Genomic DNA, 18962 nt, shown 5'->3' with positions numbered 1-18962 from the left:
CTCATGGCTTTTTTGGGTTCCCTTGGAGGACAATGTTGGTATGTGCCGCTCGTTAGCACGCCCTATGTCTCTTTCTCACTCCTCACTCATGCCTCCTCCCTCTGTCTATTAAAGTCTGGGACCAAATTATCCCCATTCTCTGTCGGTCTCTTTCACCCTCCATCTCCCTCTGAGCTCGCTGTGAATAAGAGTCTGGAACACAATGACCCCTGTTCTCACTTTCTCTCTTTTTTTCCGCTTCATCCATCCCTCCCTCTCTCTGTGCGTTAGCTTCTCTATTCTTATGGCTTACAGGAGAACTCTGTGAAGGGAGCAGATGCTGAAATATTTATTGATCTGTTTCCCTCAGTTTTATTTATTTCCCTCTCTTCCTGTTGCTCTCCCATCCCGTCTGCAAAGACCCAGAAACACCTCCAGCGCCACGAGACGGCAGAGGCAGCAGGAGAGGCAGAAAATCCACAACATAAAACTATTATTTAGCATTTGTTGCACCCAGCGGTTTCACCTGTGTAAACAGAAAATGAGAGGCGCGAGCGTGGGATGGAGGCTGAAAATGTGAGGGAGAAAAAAACATGGCAACGTTGACTCCAGCTGGAACAGCAGCTTTGGCATCGATTGAGTCGTGAGACAGGTGGGCCGTTCGGCACGTTTTGGTGCCGGCATCTGCTTCACGGAGTTGTTGACAGGAAACACTGATGCTGCTTTTTTTCCTCTTTTTTGTTCTGTGCAAAGGAAGTTGTGCAAAACCACTGGCTATTGAGGTAGAAGTAGTCATGGCAACAACGCCCTTAGTAATTATAATTACAAGAGCAACAAAGTTAGTGGGGTCAGTGCCGATTTTGATATGGATGAAGTGGCTTTTTGCCCGGGGCAGCATGGCCTGAGGGAAGCCAGCAGGGGGAGAAACACTGTGGATAAGTTTTCTCCCAACTGATATATATGCTTGGATTGAATCACCTTTCTATAAAATGCTTTGAGGTGACATGTGTTCTGAATTGGTGCTATGGAAATAAACTGAATTGAACTGAACTTAAGTCAATGGGGAGTAGAGCGCCCATGTCTACCTAGTAAAAAGTGTAAGAAAATATGGCTATACACCGCAGCCTGTGAATGACAGTGAAGTTGATACAGAGATAAAATAAAGTGCAATTACATTTGGCCAGTTCTATTTACAAATCTGTTTATTTAGTTTATTTATATTCTACACTTTTGTTCTATTTTTGGATGTTTTTAGATTGAGCCAAACATGAAAACCACGAGAAGCACAAAATTTTACACAGATTCAAAATTTGGCTGAAATAAATGTTTTCTCCTCTGCAAAGGAAAATGATTTAAAGAATGATTAAAATTTCAACACAGCAAAGGGAGGTTTGTCCTCGAACGCAGCACATGGGACATGGAAAACACACATGAATACAAGGCTGAATCCCTTCACCAGACATGGCCTGCATTAGCGCCTGAGCTTTTTCCATTGATTTGCTGGAGAGCGCCTTGTCTTTTGGTAATGAGGACAGGGAGAAAAGCAAGACCCTGGTCCCTCCAGGCTCCCTCAGGAAAAGCCGCCCGCACTAATCTGAATTGTGTTTCGAATGATTCTAACTCCCCGGCACTAAAACAGACCAGAAGAATGAGGAATAGAGGAAAGAAAATCACACAGAGCTCTCCGTCTAGTAGAATTCACTCCTCCAAAGTGTATGCAATGTAATACACATTGCCAAAAAATAAAACATCTCTTTTCTTGTTGTACTCCTCTCCTGTCTGCAGAATATATTCATCTGCAGAGTAAACCGAAGCTTTGGAAAACAAAGGAAGGATTTATGTTTAATTTAGTAGGAATGCACTTAGAAATAAATTATTAGAAGTATTATCTAAAACATTTAAAAACATTTGTAAACATTTAAGGAACTTTTTTTCTTTTTCCCCTCCAGGGTGTCTTTTGTGGGCTCTAGTGTCCCTTATATGAAAGTAGGCAACTGCAATATAAAAAAATATTATAAGGCTTTTCACACATTTTGAAACATGGTGTATGTTATTCTTGGAGATGTTCTGCTTCTCTTTTGTTTCAATCAAAACGTGAGCTAGTGCTGTGTTACATTCTGCATATTGACTTAGATTTTATTAAATAAATGTAAAATAGGAATTGCACGTTTTATAAAGTAGCCATCTTAATCAGCGTGAGCTTTCTGCAGAAAAATAACAAAATGACTTCTTAAAAGAAGAGGGTTGAATCTTTAGAACAAATTTAGAGAAGTTCAATATTTTGACAAAAATAGTATAGCAAATTTCTGGAATGCAGAAATGTAATTCTGGTGCAAATCACAGAGAAATATCCTGACTTCACTAAATTGTACAGCAGGGCTGCCCATGGTTTTCAGAAACCAGCTACTTATAAATGTTAAAGTCACATTTATAAGTGACAGTGCTGTTGTACAGCTCAGCAGTGGGAAGGCTCATATTTAAATAGAATAGAATAGAATAGAAGTACTTTATTCATCCCAGCAGGGAAATTACTTCGCAGTTACAGCATAGAGACAAGACAAGACAAGAGACAAGACACAATAACAACGTCCGGGTGTTGAGTCTGGAGTTTGGCTGCGGTAGAGCTGATGACGTCACAGTCCACCGCTGCATCAGCCGATGGGGGAATGCAGTTTTTTCCTCTTTCTGCCATCTTTTATACTATCTCAGCCCATGGTTGTGTATGGGGAGATGGTATACGTGACTCCTTGAACGTTCGATGAGTCTATGGAAAGTCCCAACCTTCCCCAACCGTCAGCCCTTGCGTAACTAACAGCGTTAAACATCATGTGAACTTCCTCTTTTTGCGAGTCATCTGGCGTCTTTCGCAATCGTACTCCTTGACACTCCCCTGCTCCCCCGCTCTACTCAGCTTGCCTATTGCGACACAGCCTGAGAAAAGGACCTCACTCATCACTTTAATTCCATCTTTTTAAATCATCACATTTCTGTTAATTCTATAAATCATTAACACAATCATCTTGTCATCTCGTCAAGATGGCGCCGGCGCAGCTGGCTGCCTGCAGACGCAGCTCCCGTCGTGTGTGTTTGTCTGTGTATATTTGCTGTAACCAATTAATGATCCGTGCTTGAAGAACCCATGGATCATCAGTTGGGCACAATGGCTGGATGTGGTTCTGTCTATGTTCTCTGCGTTTGTCTGCTACTTTTTATACTCTTGGTGGCGGAGAACCTTGCCGAGTGGTGTAGCGGCATTGTTTGCTCGCGTGAATGGCTGATTGCGCTGTGTGGGCATCTGCTGCTGCCCGGAGACGGGCCTGTGGTTCCGGAGGAGTTACGGAGGAAACGACGGGGCTGCGGGTCTGGAGTTAAACGGAGGTAGAAGAAGAGACGGCGCAGGCCAGCGTTACCGGCGATTATTGTGGGGAACGTGAGGTCTTTGGTAAATTGGACAGATGAACTCACGGCGCTGGGTAGGACCCAGAAGGAGTACTGGGAGTGCAGTATCTTCTGCTTCACGGAAACCTGGCTACACTCGCTTATTCCGGGCTACAGTGTGGAGGTTCCTGGAGCCACTGTCCCTCCCTGCCTAAAGTCCTCTACCATTGTACCCCTGCCGAAAAGAACCAATATCAACACCCTGAAAGACTACCGCCCAGTGGCACTCACACTGATCATCATGAAGTGCTTCAAGAGACTGGTGCGGAGTCACATCCTCGCTGGCCTGTCTGCTGAGCTGGACCCTCTCCAATTTACCTACAAAGCAAAAAGGTCCACAGAGGGTGCTGTATCCACATGCTGTAGCCACTTCATGCTGCCCTGACCCACTTAGAGAAGCAGGGGAGCTACGTCAGAATGCTCTTTGTGGACTTCAGCTCTGCATTTAATACCATACTTCCCCAACGTCTGATGTCCAAGCTAGTAGGCCTTGGACTCCCAATCAGCCACCTGCAGTTGGATCCTGGATTTCCTAACAGGTCACTCCCAGAGGGTCAGACTGGGCCCCCACACCTCCACTGCTCTGAGCCTGAACACCGGATCGCCACAGGGTTGCGTGCTCAGCCCACTTCTCTACACCCTCTACACTCATGACTGTGTCTCCAACCACCTCAGCAACAAGATCATAAAGTTTGCAGATGACACGACTGTTGTTGGTCTCATCTCAGGTGGGAAGGGGGAGCTGGAGTACAGGGATAAGGTGAAGCGGCTGTCAGAGTGGTGCAAAGTCAATAACCTGCTCCTCAACATCTCCAAAACAAAGGAGCTGGTGATCGACTTCAGGAAGAACAAAACGGACATCCAGCCTCTCACCATCAGTGGGACCTGTGTGGAGAGGGTCCCAGTGTTCAGGTTTCTGGGCATGGAGTTGGAGGACAAGCTAACCTGGAGCACCAACACCAAGGAGCTGTTGAAGAAGGCACAGCAGAGACTGTACTTTCTGAGAATACTCAAGAAGAACCGTCTCCCCTCGGACCTGCTGGAGGCCTTCTATCAGTGCTCCATAGATAGTGTACTCACGTACGGTCTGTGTGTCTCGTTACTTTAAGTTACTCAGACAAAGCTTTCCTCTCTTGTTCTTTTCTCTGCTTTGCAAGCAGATTTCTACTTAAAAGTCTTCTGTACCATTTTATTTGGTGCCCTTGAATTTGAGTAGTGTGTCTTTAAATGGTATAAATTATTATCCTCTGGATACAATGAAACCACCACCTCTGCCTTATCCCCCGTCAAAATATTTCTACCATCTTTCAGATTCTGTTTTGTTCTTTAAGCTACAATTGCTCACTGAGCTTTCCCTCTATCTGCCCTGTTGCAGTCCAGACAGTTCATGAATGTTATCTAAATATTATATAAATAAAGAAACATTTTTACTGAAGGGGCTTAATTTTCACTACTTGATCTGCATCAGAAATTGGAAGAGGGCATAAAGTTCTTTAAAAAAACTGAAAACAAAACTTTCAAGGTAATATGTTGGTCATATTTTATTCTCTTTGATTGAGTTATAAAACTGTGCAATAACAAGTTATGAAAAAAAGTGTATTATACTTTTCAGTTCCTCATAGATAGTGCATTCATAACTATCTAGCTGTTCAGGGAATGATATGATTTAACCAAAATCTAGAACTAAAATCTGGCATGCAGATAAATGATTCCAAATTTTCCAGTCAAGGTTTTAATGAATGCTTGATACTTACACTATGGGATAATTTTTAGAAAAAATAATACACGTTTTTTTTGCTGTCACTTTTTATCTTTACAAAAAATTTACAAAAATATGTGACAGTTCTCCTTTTAATAATCAGCCTTTCTTGAAATGAGCCTTGTTTAACGTAGAAGCCGTCTGTGACAGTTTAACGAAAAAAAATAATTACTGTAAATTGACTATGTAAACATTGTCATATTCTATATGAAAATACATTATTTTAGATAGAATTAGTGTAATACTGTATTAGTGACTTTTACAGTCACGTTCCATACATTTTAATGCTATTGCCAAGTACATTTCAGTAACTCAGTTAAATGAAGCAAAAAGAAATACATTAGCCTATTTAGATTTGTTCCACAAAGACTGATGTTTTCATGTCTTTATTTCTGTTAATTATAGAATAGAATAGAATAGAATAGAATAGAATAGAATTACTTTATTCATCCCAGCAGGGAAATTATTTCGCAGTTACAGCAGCATAGAGACAAGACACACAACATCCACCACTGAGTAGCAATGTAGACAAGATAAAATAAGAATAAAATATAACATGCTGTCAATATAAAAAGCAGCTTAGAGCAGTCCTTGCAAGGATTCAAAATGCAGAACAGAATGTATATGTAAATATATGTACATCAAGTGTGCCACAATGCAGTTGTGCGAAATTGGACTGATTAGTGCAGAACAATGATTTAGCTTTTATTGTACAGTGAGATGGCATGTGGCAGGAAGGATTTCCTGTATCTGTCCCTACGACAGCAGAGCTGGAGCAGTCTATTTGAGAAGGTGCTCCGCTGTCTGTCCACTATGTTGTGGAGAGGGTGCTGTTTATTGTCCATAATAGACAGAACCTTCTTCAGTGTCCTCCTCTCCACCACAGTTTCCAGGGACTCCAGCCTTAGTCCCAGTACAGAGCCAGCTTTCCTGATGATTTTGTCTAGTCTATTAGAGTCGCTGGCTCTGATGCTGCTTCCCCAACACACAGCAGCAAAGAAGATGGCACCGGCAACAACACTGTGATAGAAGGTCTCTAGCATCTTGCTGCACACATTGAAGGATCTCAGCTTCCTTAAAAAATAGAGTCTGCTCATCCCCTTCCTGCACACAGCGTCAGTGTTAGATGCCCAGTCCAGTCTGTTGCCAAATACAATTCCCAGGTATTTGTAATCCTCCACCACTTCCCCTTTGATCTTTAGTGGCCGTGAAGGTATCTTCTTCCTTCTGAAGTCAATCACCATCTCTCTGGTCTTACTAATGTTGAGCCTTATGATGATGTTGAGTTGATTTCTGCTTAAGTCCGACACCTTTCACCTCTCCCACAGGTGATTGACCCTTGTCTCCTCTTCAGGTTGCGCCCAGCAGGTCTCCATGGCTGACAGCCCGGCCACCAGGCCTGGCTCCAAAAAGGGGCCCCAGTGACGAGCGTCCATAGTAAAATAGCATCTTGATATATTTGAAGATCAAAAGTTTTCCATCATTGTATTGTAAGTTCATCTTCTTTTAATTCATGGATTTTATTCATCAGAAAATATTTTAAAATGATTAGATTCTAAACTTATTACCCTAATTTAAAAAAAAAGATTTCGTTAACATAGGAAATACTGCTCTGTCTTCTCAAACCGCCTGTCAGTCGTGGCAGAAGGCCATGCATACTAAGCCAGGTTCTGGTGGAAGTTTCCTCCTGTTCATGAAGAGTTTCTTTCAACTATCACCGCATGCATGCGCTAAATGAGGGATTGTTGCAATGTCAACAACACAATGCAAGCAAATGTCCATTATCACTGCACTGCCTATGAAAAAAGCTTTTAACCAATTTATATGAATGGAATTCGAATACATTGTTCTCTTTTTTTAATATTCAGCCTTTTTAAATGATCGTCAATTAGTGTGTAACCTTTTTAATTAGAAGCTTATGCCACATTATCAAAATACAGTGGTTTAGTGCATTTTTACTGAAGCTGATTTAGTTTGGGGGTTTTTTTGTTTGCCTTTTTTTTGCCTGTGGTAATCAAGTTTTCTTTTTAAAAAATAATTTCTGGCAATCTAACATGACTGGGGTTTAGTGTTTCAATACTTTGTGTGTAATCGTTACTAGCTTCAAAATGTCAGCAGGTAGTTTTCAGAGCAAAAGGGGTAAAGTTTCACCTTATCAATAATTCACAGAGTAAGGTAGTCGTTAAGCATTTTTTTTTCTTAAATTTTTAGGTTGATTAATACTACCATAGACATTCACTTACTATTGAATTTCCACTGATTTACCGCTTACAGCTTTAGAGGAAATTGGTGCAATTCATATTCCCTGTAGCCCAAATAAATTATTATTCAGTGCGTATATAGGCAAAAGTATGTTGTTCTGTCTCAGACCGTGTGCGCCTGTTTTATATGAAATGGCTGAGGCATTACTTATTGCTTCCTCGACAAGAATTAGTTTTCCCTCATGAAATATCCATCCCTCATCATTAATAATAGATTCTAATTTTCAGTTTGCAATAGTAAGAACACTCAAACAATGTTTGTATTCATGCCAAAAATCCGCACAGGTCTTTCTGCTGAACATAACAGACAGGAAGGACGAAAGAAGGTTGTAACAAGACAACAGTCTAATTTAATTGGGCTACATTTCTAGAGGTCTAAATATCAAGCCTACTTTATTAGATTTAGTGTTGCCAGTAGAACAACATGTCATACCATTCCTGAAGATTATTTGCTCAGGATAAAATTTACTCTCCCAAAACCAATATTCCACATGCACATGCATCTGGTGACATCACATTAGGCATGAGCAGGTTAACCAGATTTCATTCAATGAGAGAACATTGTAATTCATTCATCTTATCTTATATTATCAGTACATCTTTCTGCATTTATCTTTCATTTAACCCATGTTGTTTGTTTCCTCCTTCTGTTGTGTTTACTTGTATTCTCCAAAGCTGGATCAACATTTCCGAGTCAAATGTCAGATCAATTTCAAGTCTTTAGGAAAAGCGACTGATTTCAGCAATCGTTTTGAGTCATGTAGTTATAAAAACCACATGATTTGGACGATGCATTGCATTAAGATGATTTTCAAGTCCCAACTGTTTTCTGCAGAACTGCTGCATAGCCTGCTCCTCCCAGGGAAAATGATCGCAGAGAGGAAAACCAATAATCAGCCCAATCCAAGCAGTTAGCCCCACCATGCATGCACCTGCAGCACAGCCTGTACCATCAGCATTACTCCTGCCAACTCCCAGAGGGAAGAGATAAAAAAAAAAAAATAAAGATCACTTGGCAGTCTAAAAGAGAGAGGTCGTTCCAGACTGCATGCAGCAACAATCTACTACTAAATTACAGACCTTAGGGTGAAACATTCAAAATGTGGCATTTACTCAAGAGTGGCAAATACGCACAAAAACCATTCAAGTAGAAAACAAAAGAGGAATATACGCAAATTCATACCAGTTAAAGTTCTGTAGAGAATCAGTGTTGTTGTCATCCCTGCATTGCCAACCACATTTGGTTGTGCAACATTAATTGATTACACCAAAATCTGTGAAAAGTTGATTTGTTCCCGTTGTGTCATCAGCACAAACACACACAAAGCTAGAAGTCAATCCTGCCTGATGGATCCATCAATCTGTCAGGAAGGATTGATGGACGGATGTTTTCAGACTGTGCACAAGATTCCTTTACTTTTCCTTATACCTTTCTCCATATATCATAACTACTAGAAATTTTTTTATTATTCATCATATATCATAACAGATATCTGAATAATAACTGACATTATTCTTCCTATAACTGAATATGACAGTGACATAAGTAATTGCTAAGCTCCTAAGCCCAATGCGTGAAGCCCTATTGGAGCGGTCATCAAAACCAACTAAAGGAATCTCAGCGGTATCAAGACAGTGTTCCTGCTGCCTATTATGCACAGAGGCACTGTGGATAACCATCCTAAGGGGATTTTAACTTGTGACCTCTCACTCTCTGTTCTAGTCCGATAGCTGCTAACACCATAAGATGTTGAGGGCAGAGTTCAGCTTTAGCTTGACATATCACAGGGTCACTGGTTTATTGGTTATTTATCTCTGTCAAACAAATAAGTAGAAAACCTTACTACTGTCTAAAATCCTTTTAGGAGGATATGATGCACTTCTTTGGAATATGTACAACAAACACTACAATGAATATACAGTATATATAGACTGGCTCAAGGTCATAACAATAACGGGAGACCATGCAGGGATTAAAGTGCATAAAAAGGAATGTTTAACACAAACAACAATGGATTGAGGATGTCAGTATCAGTGGTGTAATGCAAATGCTTGGATGTGGTGTATGAATGTATATGGAGTTGTTGAAGTGCAAAAACAAAGACAAACTCAAATGTGCAAAAAGGAGGGGAGCTGAGGCCTGACAACAAAACACCGCAAGCATCAAGGCAGAGTGGACGCCGATGGCGACCCAGAAGGTGGAGACAGCCAGGTTTAAATGCTCTGTGCTCCAAATGAATAAAATCAGCAGCACCTGTAAAGGGGAGGAGCACAAAGACAGACAACAAAACACCTGCAACCCAGCCCATAAGGCCCAGGGCCGTAACAGAATGTATGTATTTAAATAAAATACTTTTGGAATGTTGGTTTGTAAGATGACTGGATGGAACAAATGTTCTGTTGTCTTACTATATTTAAGATTTAACTGTCCAGATTTGCCTGTCTAAGTGTTTAATTTTGTTGCATCCTCCTCTTTCTGCATTGGATTGCTTATCACAAATCTGCTTAGGAGTCAGATCGGATGGTTTTGTTTAAATTATGCCTCCAGCTAAATTATCCACTGTGACCAAGAAAAAGTAAAGCGTTTTTTTTTTTTTTTTACCTTCTGCTGATGTGCTTCTGTGACTTCCGTGACTTCCCGAAATTCAATACAGATTCTGCCAAAGGTTGCCAACTCGACTGCTATTCCTTGGATTGTATTCGCAAGACCAAAGTCAAGGTACAATAGCCACTTCACACCTGAATGATTGAGTCGTAATTTAAAACTGATAATTCAAGTGATTCTGTACAATCTTTGGTGTGTAACAGGGACTCGTTTCAAGAACCTTTGGTGAGTTTACAAAATCTTATCCCTACATAAAAAGAAGCAAATCATAAGTTTGCTCTCTTTTTCTGTCACACCAACTTGAATACTTTACTACTCAAGAGTTGCGATGGTAACATCAAACCAATGTCATTCTATCTTTTTGTGTTTAATATACAAATTATGAGAAATACTGAAAAAAAAAAAACATCTAACGAAACAGGAAACAATGGCTCAGTATCGATTAATAAAAACACTTAAGTTTTCAGGCCCCAATCTGACTTTATTAGATTGAAATTTTTCATTTCAAAGGACTAAACTCATAAACAACCAAATGTTGTTCGACGCCAAAGTACATTCTGAAGGTTGATGCATTTAAAAAATTAAAATGGTGGGATGTTTTTGCTTTGTTCCATTTAATGAAGCTCTCGCTGAAATAATGGTGCTCAACTACTTTTAGTTGTTCTAACTTGGTAGATCAAATTGTGAAACATATGAATCCTACTAACCTGTTTGTAGAAGTTTGCTTTATGTAACTTTAATTTCATATTAATCCCTGGGGCAGTTTCCGTCATTAAGGTAAATTAAGTTTTTTGCGGGGGGGTTTATGATTCAAAGCCCATAAAACATGCATATGCCATTTAGCACACCAGAGGAAATGCTAAAATTACTCAGTTTTCTCCAGTCGTATGAGGCGTTGAGTACCAGAGCACTGCACCCCTCACGTTTTGCTGCACCTGCCAGTCAGCTGACTGAAAGAAGGTTTCTACATTTTTTCCTTGCTAAAAAAAAACCGACAAATTTTACTGTTTTGAAATATTTCTAGTTGCAAAAAACCTTTGAAATTCATGGCACGGAAACTAAAGGAGCACTTCACATCACTTCTACTAAAGCAGCACTGTTTTGAAATTGCACTCCGCATAAACCAGCTACCTCAAATAATCAGGTAATGTCACGTTGGAATAGTTATGTTACTCTTTGAAGAACAGATAAGGAAATCACTTCTAAATTTAGATGGTGTTTATTATATGCTTTGAAATTGTATTAATTATTATGATAAATTATGTTTGCAATTGTAACAGTTGCATTTCTTATTTTACATGTGATTAGATCATATTATAATTTTTTGCAAACATTTTTGTGAAAACACTGTGGTATTTTTACTCAAGGTTTACACACTGTGAGAGTACCTTACAAGTTCATGGCAAATATATCCAATCTATCTTTATTCAAAGTTATAGTATGTACAGAAAAGTCTCAATGTTTTCCGACCCCTGAACACAGCAACACAACCTTAACATTGATTCCGGGCTTTCATGGAGCTTTGATTTAATTTTGACTAAATCCAAGGTCACCAATTTCTACACCGTCAAGATCCAGACCCAAACGCCTCACTCAGATCCAGATCTGCTCTGAGACTTCAGTGAAATATTTTTTAGGGTAATCCATTCAAAGCGACTCAGCTTTTCTAGCCGTCAGGACAGTCGCAGCAGAGCGATTTTTGAGGATGACAGCAGAACTCTTGAAGCTGTCTGCTCAGACACACAAGCCGATTCAGAGAGCAAGACACACACAAGACTGATGCTAAAACTGAGTAAAAAGGTTAGGAGAAAAAAAAATATTATTATTATTCAGGCTGCAAATGTGTTCTTTCTATAAATAGTTCAAACCTCGTGTGCCTCATATGTACAGAGACAAGTGATCAGGGTCACTTTTGAATAATCATACCCACTACATCTTGAGCTGAATGCAGTGCTTTGTAAAGTATGCATATATCTTAAACTTTTTTACATACAGCCACATAACAGTCGTAAACTTAAATGTATTTTACCAATTTTTTAACCAATAAACGCTCTAGTGCATAATAATGTAGTAGAAAAGGACAGTCAAGATGTTTTACCCCCAAAATCTGAGAGGTGTGGCATCCATATGTATTCAGTCAATGGTAACCTCTGCCTCAGTTTCAAGTGTTAAGTAGCCTCTTACAGATTTTCTTCCAGAATTACCCCCCAATAATTTTCTCAAACACTTACCAGCTTCTCTATCCCTAATAAAGAAAAACCTTCCCACAACATGATACAGAAATCAACATATTTCAACTTCACGATGTCCAGAAGTAATCTTACCTGTTTTGCATACTGAACAAACATGCCACACCTTTAATTTGTTTTTCACTATAATTATTTACTAAAGGTAAAACAGTATGGAAACCATAACCTGCCCCTTCTGCTTTACAAATATGGACTATTTTGTGTTGATCACATTAAATGTTAATAAAATGCACTAAAGTTTCTGGTTGAAATGTGACAAAATAGGAAAAAGTTCAAGAGGTATGAATATTTTTACTACCTAATCTGAGAGGTGTCTTAAAATGTAGAAAATATGCACAGCTAAGCAGCAACCTTAAAACTTGTGCCAACATAAATGTTGACAATCTCAGGGATTGTTAGAGTGCATGACTGTAGTAGAATAATATTTGTATCAGAAAATGCCTTTTTAAATGGCATCTTGAGTCTGTCTTCCTCAATTTTATGTCAGAACATGAAACATCCACACACATTTACTTTCACTGTTTTTATAGAAGTAATTGCACATATAGTTGGTTCATCATTGTATTTATTTAGAAAAGAAGCATAAAACATCAGAATCTGAGGGAAGTCAACCCTCTTCTTCACAATATGCCGTTTTATTCAGTTTTAGTGTGTTTTAACATGTAATTAAAATATAATATTTTTTAAACATTGCTTGAATTAAGATTAATGAAATTCACTTTCGTTTCAGTCTCCCAACCTCTCTCTCTGATGTGAAACAGTAGCGTTTTGAGGTTTGATCTGCTCAATGGTGCATGAGCAACAAATTCACTGTAAAGGCAGCACATGTGGCACACCACCACACAACAGCAGAGAAAGAGAGGGAGACCAAAAAAAAAAAAAATAGAAACCCTTGGGAGAATTTTCAGACCACAGGCCCTCTCAGTTCTGGTTATACCTTCCACCCTTGTCCCTGAGGCTCTTCACAACCAATCATAGCCCTCTCACTTGAACACTAGCAGATAAATAAAAATCTGCCAAACCAGCAGAGCATTTCTAAGCCAAACATGGAGAACAACAGCTCACAGAGACCAAGGATTTCAAAGGGAGGGAGAAAAACCAGAAGCCCCTCCAGAATAGGAGTGTGAGGCATCTGTTGATGCTGGCAACTCTCTTCTCTTCATCTCCAAGCCAAGACTGTTGATCCAGTGGAGGACTTGTGTGTGTGTGTTTATGCATGCATGTGTGTTTGAGCATCCAGGATGAAGAGGGATGTCTATGTGCTAACATTTGCAATGCGCATTGACCCCACTTGGCCTCCATATGTTGCTGAAACAAGATACAAATCGACCTCTCATGTTTTCACCTGCGTTCCTACCTTCTACACTTCCTCTTACTGAAGCTTCCAGGATGCTGCTAGGAAACCCGTCTGTTGCACTGGTTCAGTACAATATATGTAATATGATCTCTGTATACGTCAGTGTGAAACTGAAATTTTAGGGCATTTGTGAACAAGGGAAAACAGGTTCATTATAAAATTAGAACTAAAATAAAATTATCTGGTTTAATTAAAAAAAAAAATTAAACCAAGACCCAGTGGAATTATAACTTAACAATTGAGGGCATCAACTTTTTCCACTATTGTCTTGGGGGAAAAAAGAAGAAGAAAATAAAATTTCACAATTTCATCCCACTTCCTCTTCAACTTGTAACACCAAATGGATAAAAGATGTCAATTCATAAATCACACTTTTAAAGATATTAGATTATTATAGGATATTGGTGAAAAGCTTGATCTTAAGAGCATCTTGTTCTGTCCAGTATGGGCGACAATGGTTATGTAATTTAAAAACAATTTTCATTCCTTTTATGCAGGGTTATTTCTATGTTTTTTTGGTTGTGGCAGACTTAATAAAAAGGACCAGAAGACTGAAATGAACACTAAAAGCTGACTGCAAAACAAAGCAGAGACAGGCGCATGCTGTTCACAATAAATAAAATCAAATGAATTCAGAGGTTCAAATATAATATTTTCGTTGTTATCTAGCAGCAACAAAATGTAAACTACTGGGTATGATAATGTCTAAATAGAGATCAATTGCTTGCTGGGGTCTTTCTTTAAAGGAGATATATATATTTTTTTTCCTTGAAAGAGATTTGCAAGACAGCGGTTCATCTGGTAAACTCCTAACTACTTTAAGTGGAAAACACAAAGCTGGAGTAATTATCTTGTTTGAAGATTCCAGTTTAGAAATTAAACAAGTGAAATCCCTTAACCCAGCTGCTGAATCAGAAGCTACAAATCAGATCTTCAGAATCCAGGGGGAAACAACCACTAATATCACTAACCATAATTAGGAAAAGTTAAGATAAATGTTACACTAAGACACTTTCTACAATGAAATAAACTCTGAGGATTAATAAACTTTTATTACAGAGATTCATTCCAGACCAAAATAAAACTGGCAGTGGGGGAATGGATGTGTTCTATTTTAGGGAGCATGAAATTATAAGATTTCTTTCACACTAAAGCTGCTATTCAACATGAACAGGCCCCATAGAACAGTGTTTTCCAACCCTGGTCCTCAAGGCACACTGCCCTGCATGTTTTTGGTGTTTCCCTGCCCAGGTGATTCTAATTGACAGGTGTTTACTTAACTGCAATCAGCTGAATCAGGTGTAGTGAAGCAGGGAAACATCTAAAACATGCAGGGCACAGAAACACTTCCATAGAAGATGTCCACTATGATGCCGAGGACATCCCCCTTCTTGCTTTTTCCTGCCCTGTCTGGCATGTACCCTGCTGGGATCTTTGTTGCATCTTGAACAAATTATCTTCGTACCTCCATTTTCTCCCGAATAAGCAATGGATTCATTATCTACATTAAATATTAAAGTATTCTATTACAACAGAAGTCTCTCTCTAATTTCATATGTATATTTGTATGGATATATTCCAGCTATAATGTCCAGTGCCTGGTCTGATTTCAGTAATGAAACAGGTTTTGAGTAATCACAGGCGGTGTGCGTGCCAAGAATGCAAAGATATTTTGCCGTGAATTTCAGGAGGCACTTGGCCAGCCATCCAGATTAACCAAATTTTGTATTTCACGTAACAAGGGCAAATAAATGAGAAAGAGAAAGGTATGATCTCATGCCAGGACCTGGATACCACATGTGTGGTGTGGTTTGTGCATTCACAGGCCAAGTCTGTGGGAAACCTTTGAATAGCTTAATGGTGTTTTGCAGCTCATAAAAATCCTCTGGCAGGCATGCCATTGTGCAGGTCTGAATCATATTTTGCTGTTTCTGAGTGCATGTGCAAAATATGTGCAACTCTTGTAAAGCATTTCTGATTTGAGAATGAGAGAATTAAATATTAAATAAACAGAATTCAGTAGAAATAGTTCTACAATACAGAGAAATGCGTCTTCTACATCATTAAACAGCCAATAATAACTCACATACAGTCTGCTAAACAGTGTCGGTGAAGTATTTAGGCAGTCACAGTGTGCACACGTCTCCTGGGGCCACAGATATGAAGGATTGTTCTGCTGCTGCATGATTTATAAAGCATTGAGCTGCAGCCTTTTAACAGTTCTGTTCTTCCTTTATAATGCATGCTTTCCACCTTAAATAGATGGACATACGAAAGGCCTTACAGCACCTTGCAGTAGAAGGCAGCATTCCTCTCAAAGATGGTTCTGATTCACATGTAAGGCAATGCGCTTACATCAGCGTCCAATCACTCCTCAGCTATGCCTGAGATGATTGATCGCACCTTCATATCGCAAAGAATGCCACAGGTTACAAATTCAGACAAATGATATCTGAAATGAGGCTCACTTTTTGTCGTGGGGTTGGTTTGTGTGACACCGAAGCCTGCTGTGGTTTTGTGTGCTGTGTGTACGTCCTGCAGGGCTGTCCGTCTGCTGTCTGCCTGGGCTGGATATGGGGAGCTTGCTGCAGGAAGTCAAGCATGACCGGCTGGGCTTTCACTGCCCACAAGAAAGTCAGGAGCAGGAGGGTACAGGCCTGTCTGTATCTGCAGATTGTTAACCTCATATCTCATTGCACTGACACATCAATTATTGTTATTAAGCAGCCAGAGTAATTTATTTATATACTGATTTCCCACCAGACCAAGGCAGGACTAATTGAGACAGGTGTGAGGATTTGAGCTTGATGGGCCAAGGGAAATAAGAGGATATGGTGAGAATGGTATGTGCACAGCTAGTGAGTCGTGGATCGCCCAGCTGTAAAGTGAGAACTTAGTGGATGATTTTGATAAAAATGCACTAATAAGGCACAACATTATGGCCACCTCTTTAATTATGTGTTGGTCCTCTTTTGCTTCCACAACAGCCCTGACTTTTAAATATATGTATGTACTCCATTAGAGTCCCAAACGAGTGCAGTGATTTCTGGCACAAAGATGTTAGCAGCAGATCCTTTAAGCTGCATGATGGAGATCACTTATGTTGAATTGAATTAAGATTAGGGAAATTTTAAATCCAATTCAGCAGTCAAACCTTTCCCACCTAAAACCAATCATGAAATATTTCTGATATGTGGAGGATATAGGCATTAATGAATATCATTTCCATTAAAGGATGTGTTTGGTCAATGTTTAGTTAGATGATATGGGTGAGAGAAAAATCTACATGGATCTCAACAGAACATTGCCCATCGCATTAACTATCCTTCTTCCAATGGTGTCTCTTTGTTGCAGGTGTTCCTTCAGGGAAGGACTGGCTTTAACTTCTTCAGCAATTTGAGGCTCAGTAGCTACTTGTTAGAATTAATGTGAATTGATGTGTAACAGCCTACCTTGTTCACCACTGTTCCTTCTTTAGATCAGTAATGATTCTGACCTCTCCAAAACCTATAAGAGCTAAAGATTTTGGAGATGCCCTAGTCCAGTTGTCTGGCCATCACAATTTGACCCATGTTACGAAGTAATTATGAATTAATTCATCCGTCAATCCAGCCAGCCTTGTTTCTGTCACCCATCAATATATCCATGTGTCAATCCATCCATCTAATCATCCATTTACACAATTCTTACACAAGGGTCACTGACAGAATTATTTGTATTCAATATATTGGTCAACTTTAAAATAGGCAAAACTGACTAAAAACTCAGAAAATGTGAATCTGGTAACTCTATAATATTGAGTAAGAATGTGTAGTCATTTTTGGCGCATGTTCCTAAAGTGCGCTTGCCTCCCGCGATGAGCTGAATTAAAATGTTTTATGCCAGCATTAAAAGAAGAAACCCAGGCAGTCCATGCTGGATCACTTCAGCATCCCAAAACCTTCCATCCATCTCTCATTCTTCCGCGACCTTGGTTTGAGGAAAGAATAAAAACATTGTCTCTCTGCATTGCTCCGACCCGTACTCACATTAACTCCACGCAGCCTCCCCGCACCCCCCTCCCTCCTGCACACAAAATGCGTCGTGCGCATGGGGATGCCGCCGGCCCATTCAAGTCACGTAGTAAAGGAACGTTCACCGAGAACCGAGGGATATGAGTCTATTCCCCCCCTTCTGTAAACATCTCAACAAGCATCAGTCGATGCCCACGCTAAGCCACGATGTCTACTAGTAGCTGCACACTGCTCTGCGCTCACACGCACGCGCTCTGTGTGCATGCGTACAAGCAGCATTTCTTGACATCTGTGTGTAAGCAAACATAAAACAGCAGACACGCGTGATCCACATGCAGGCTTGGACCCCCAGCCTCCTCCTCTTCCTTCTCATCATCATTAGTATTCCCCCCCATAACCATTAACAGAATATTAAAAAGCAAAAGCTCACTGAAGAAACTTACCTTTAGACAGAAGAACCAGGATCAAACCAGCCAATGTGTTCTGCAAAAGAGGGCAGCCCATGATGGAGTTCTGATTGATTTTCTGCTCAAATGTTACGGTATTCCTTCCTTATGGAACCTCTGCGGGAATTCTCTATGTAAACACGACCCACTGGATGACTCTCAGCAGAAATAGTCCAACTCTTCTACATCCGACTTTTTTAATAAGTCCCGTCAGAGAGAGAAAGAGAGAGACAGAGAGCAAAAGATGGGAAAAAGAAAGAGTGAGATTTTCTTAAATGTCTCTGTCTGCCAGAAAAAAATATTACAGCAGAAAGCAAAAATATCCCAGACAGACTTAGTTTGGCTCTCAGTGCCTTGAAGAACAAGCAGAATTTCTCTAAAAACGAATGAAAACTGAAAGGTTAACATTCACACCGTCCGATAATCTGATTTGATAATGTTTTTCTCAGAGAGCAGGATGGAGTCTGTGCGTCCTGGCCAAAAAACCTCGAGCCTCTCCGTTTGTGTCTCTGTTGGTATGCAGCGCGTCTCCTCGCTCCGCACTCAGCGCGTCGCAGAGAGCAGCGTTGAACGCGAGGCGCACAGCGCGGAGCATGATTGGCAGCTCAAGGAGAGGCCCTCTCCCCCAATCGCTGGCCCCAAGGAAGGAGGCGGGATGTACGATTGCACCGATGTCCCGCAGAGAAAGGCAGACCGAGGAGCCGAGCAGGCCAATGGGAAGCGCTGGGTGGGCGGGGAGGATAGAGAGGCAAAGCGCGGCGCGGTGGTAATGCAATGTGATTTATAGCCAGTTTGGTGTTGCTGCAGTACTCAGAGAAGGTAGTCCACTGGGGGGCGGGAGGACAGGCGGGCAGC

General features: G+C 40.3%; 1 protein-coding gene across 1 annotated transcript in view; it reads right to left on the bottom strand.

Annotated features, from left to right (window-relative positions):
* The window catches only part of iglon5 (IgLON family member 5), a 150732-nt gene extending 132003 nt beyond the window's left edge, over window positions 1-18729 (bottom strand). Inside the window, exon 1 of the mRNA XM_023331025.1 lies at window positions 18105-18729. Coding sequence (XP_023186793.1) covers window positions 18105-18165 — 61 coding nt within the window. The 5' untranslated portion in view covers window positions 18166-18729. The remainder of the gene's footprint in view (window positions 1-18104) is intronic.
* Between the last annotated feature and the right edge of the window lie 233 nt (window positions 18730-18962).

Source organism: Xiphophorus maculatus, chromosome 3 (assembly GCF_002775205.1).
Source record: "Xiphophorus maculatus strain JP 163 A chromosome 3, X_maculatus-5.0-male, whole genome shotgun sequence".
Lineage (NCBI taxonomy): Eukaryota > Metazoa > Chordata > Actinopteri > Cyprinodontiformes > Poeciliidae > Xiphophorus > Xiphophorus maculatus.
This window is presented reverse-complemented; position numbering and strand designations above follow the sequence as displayed.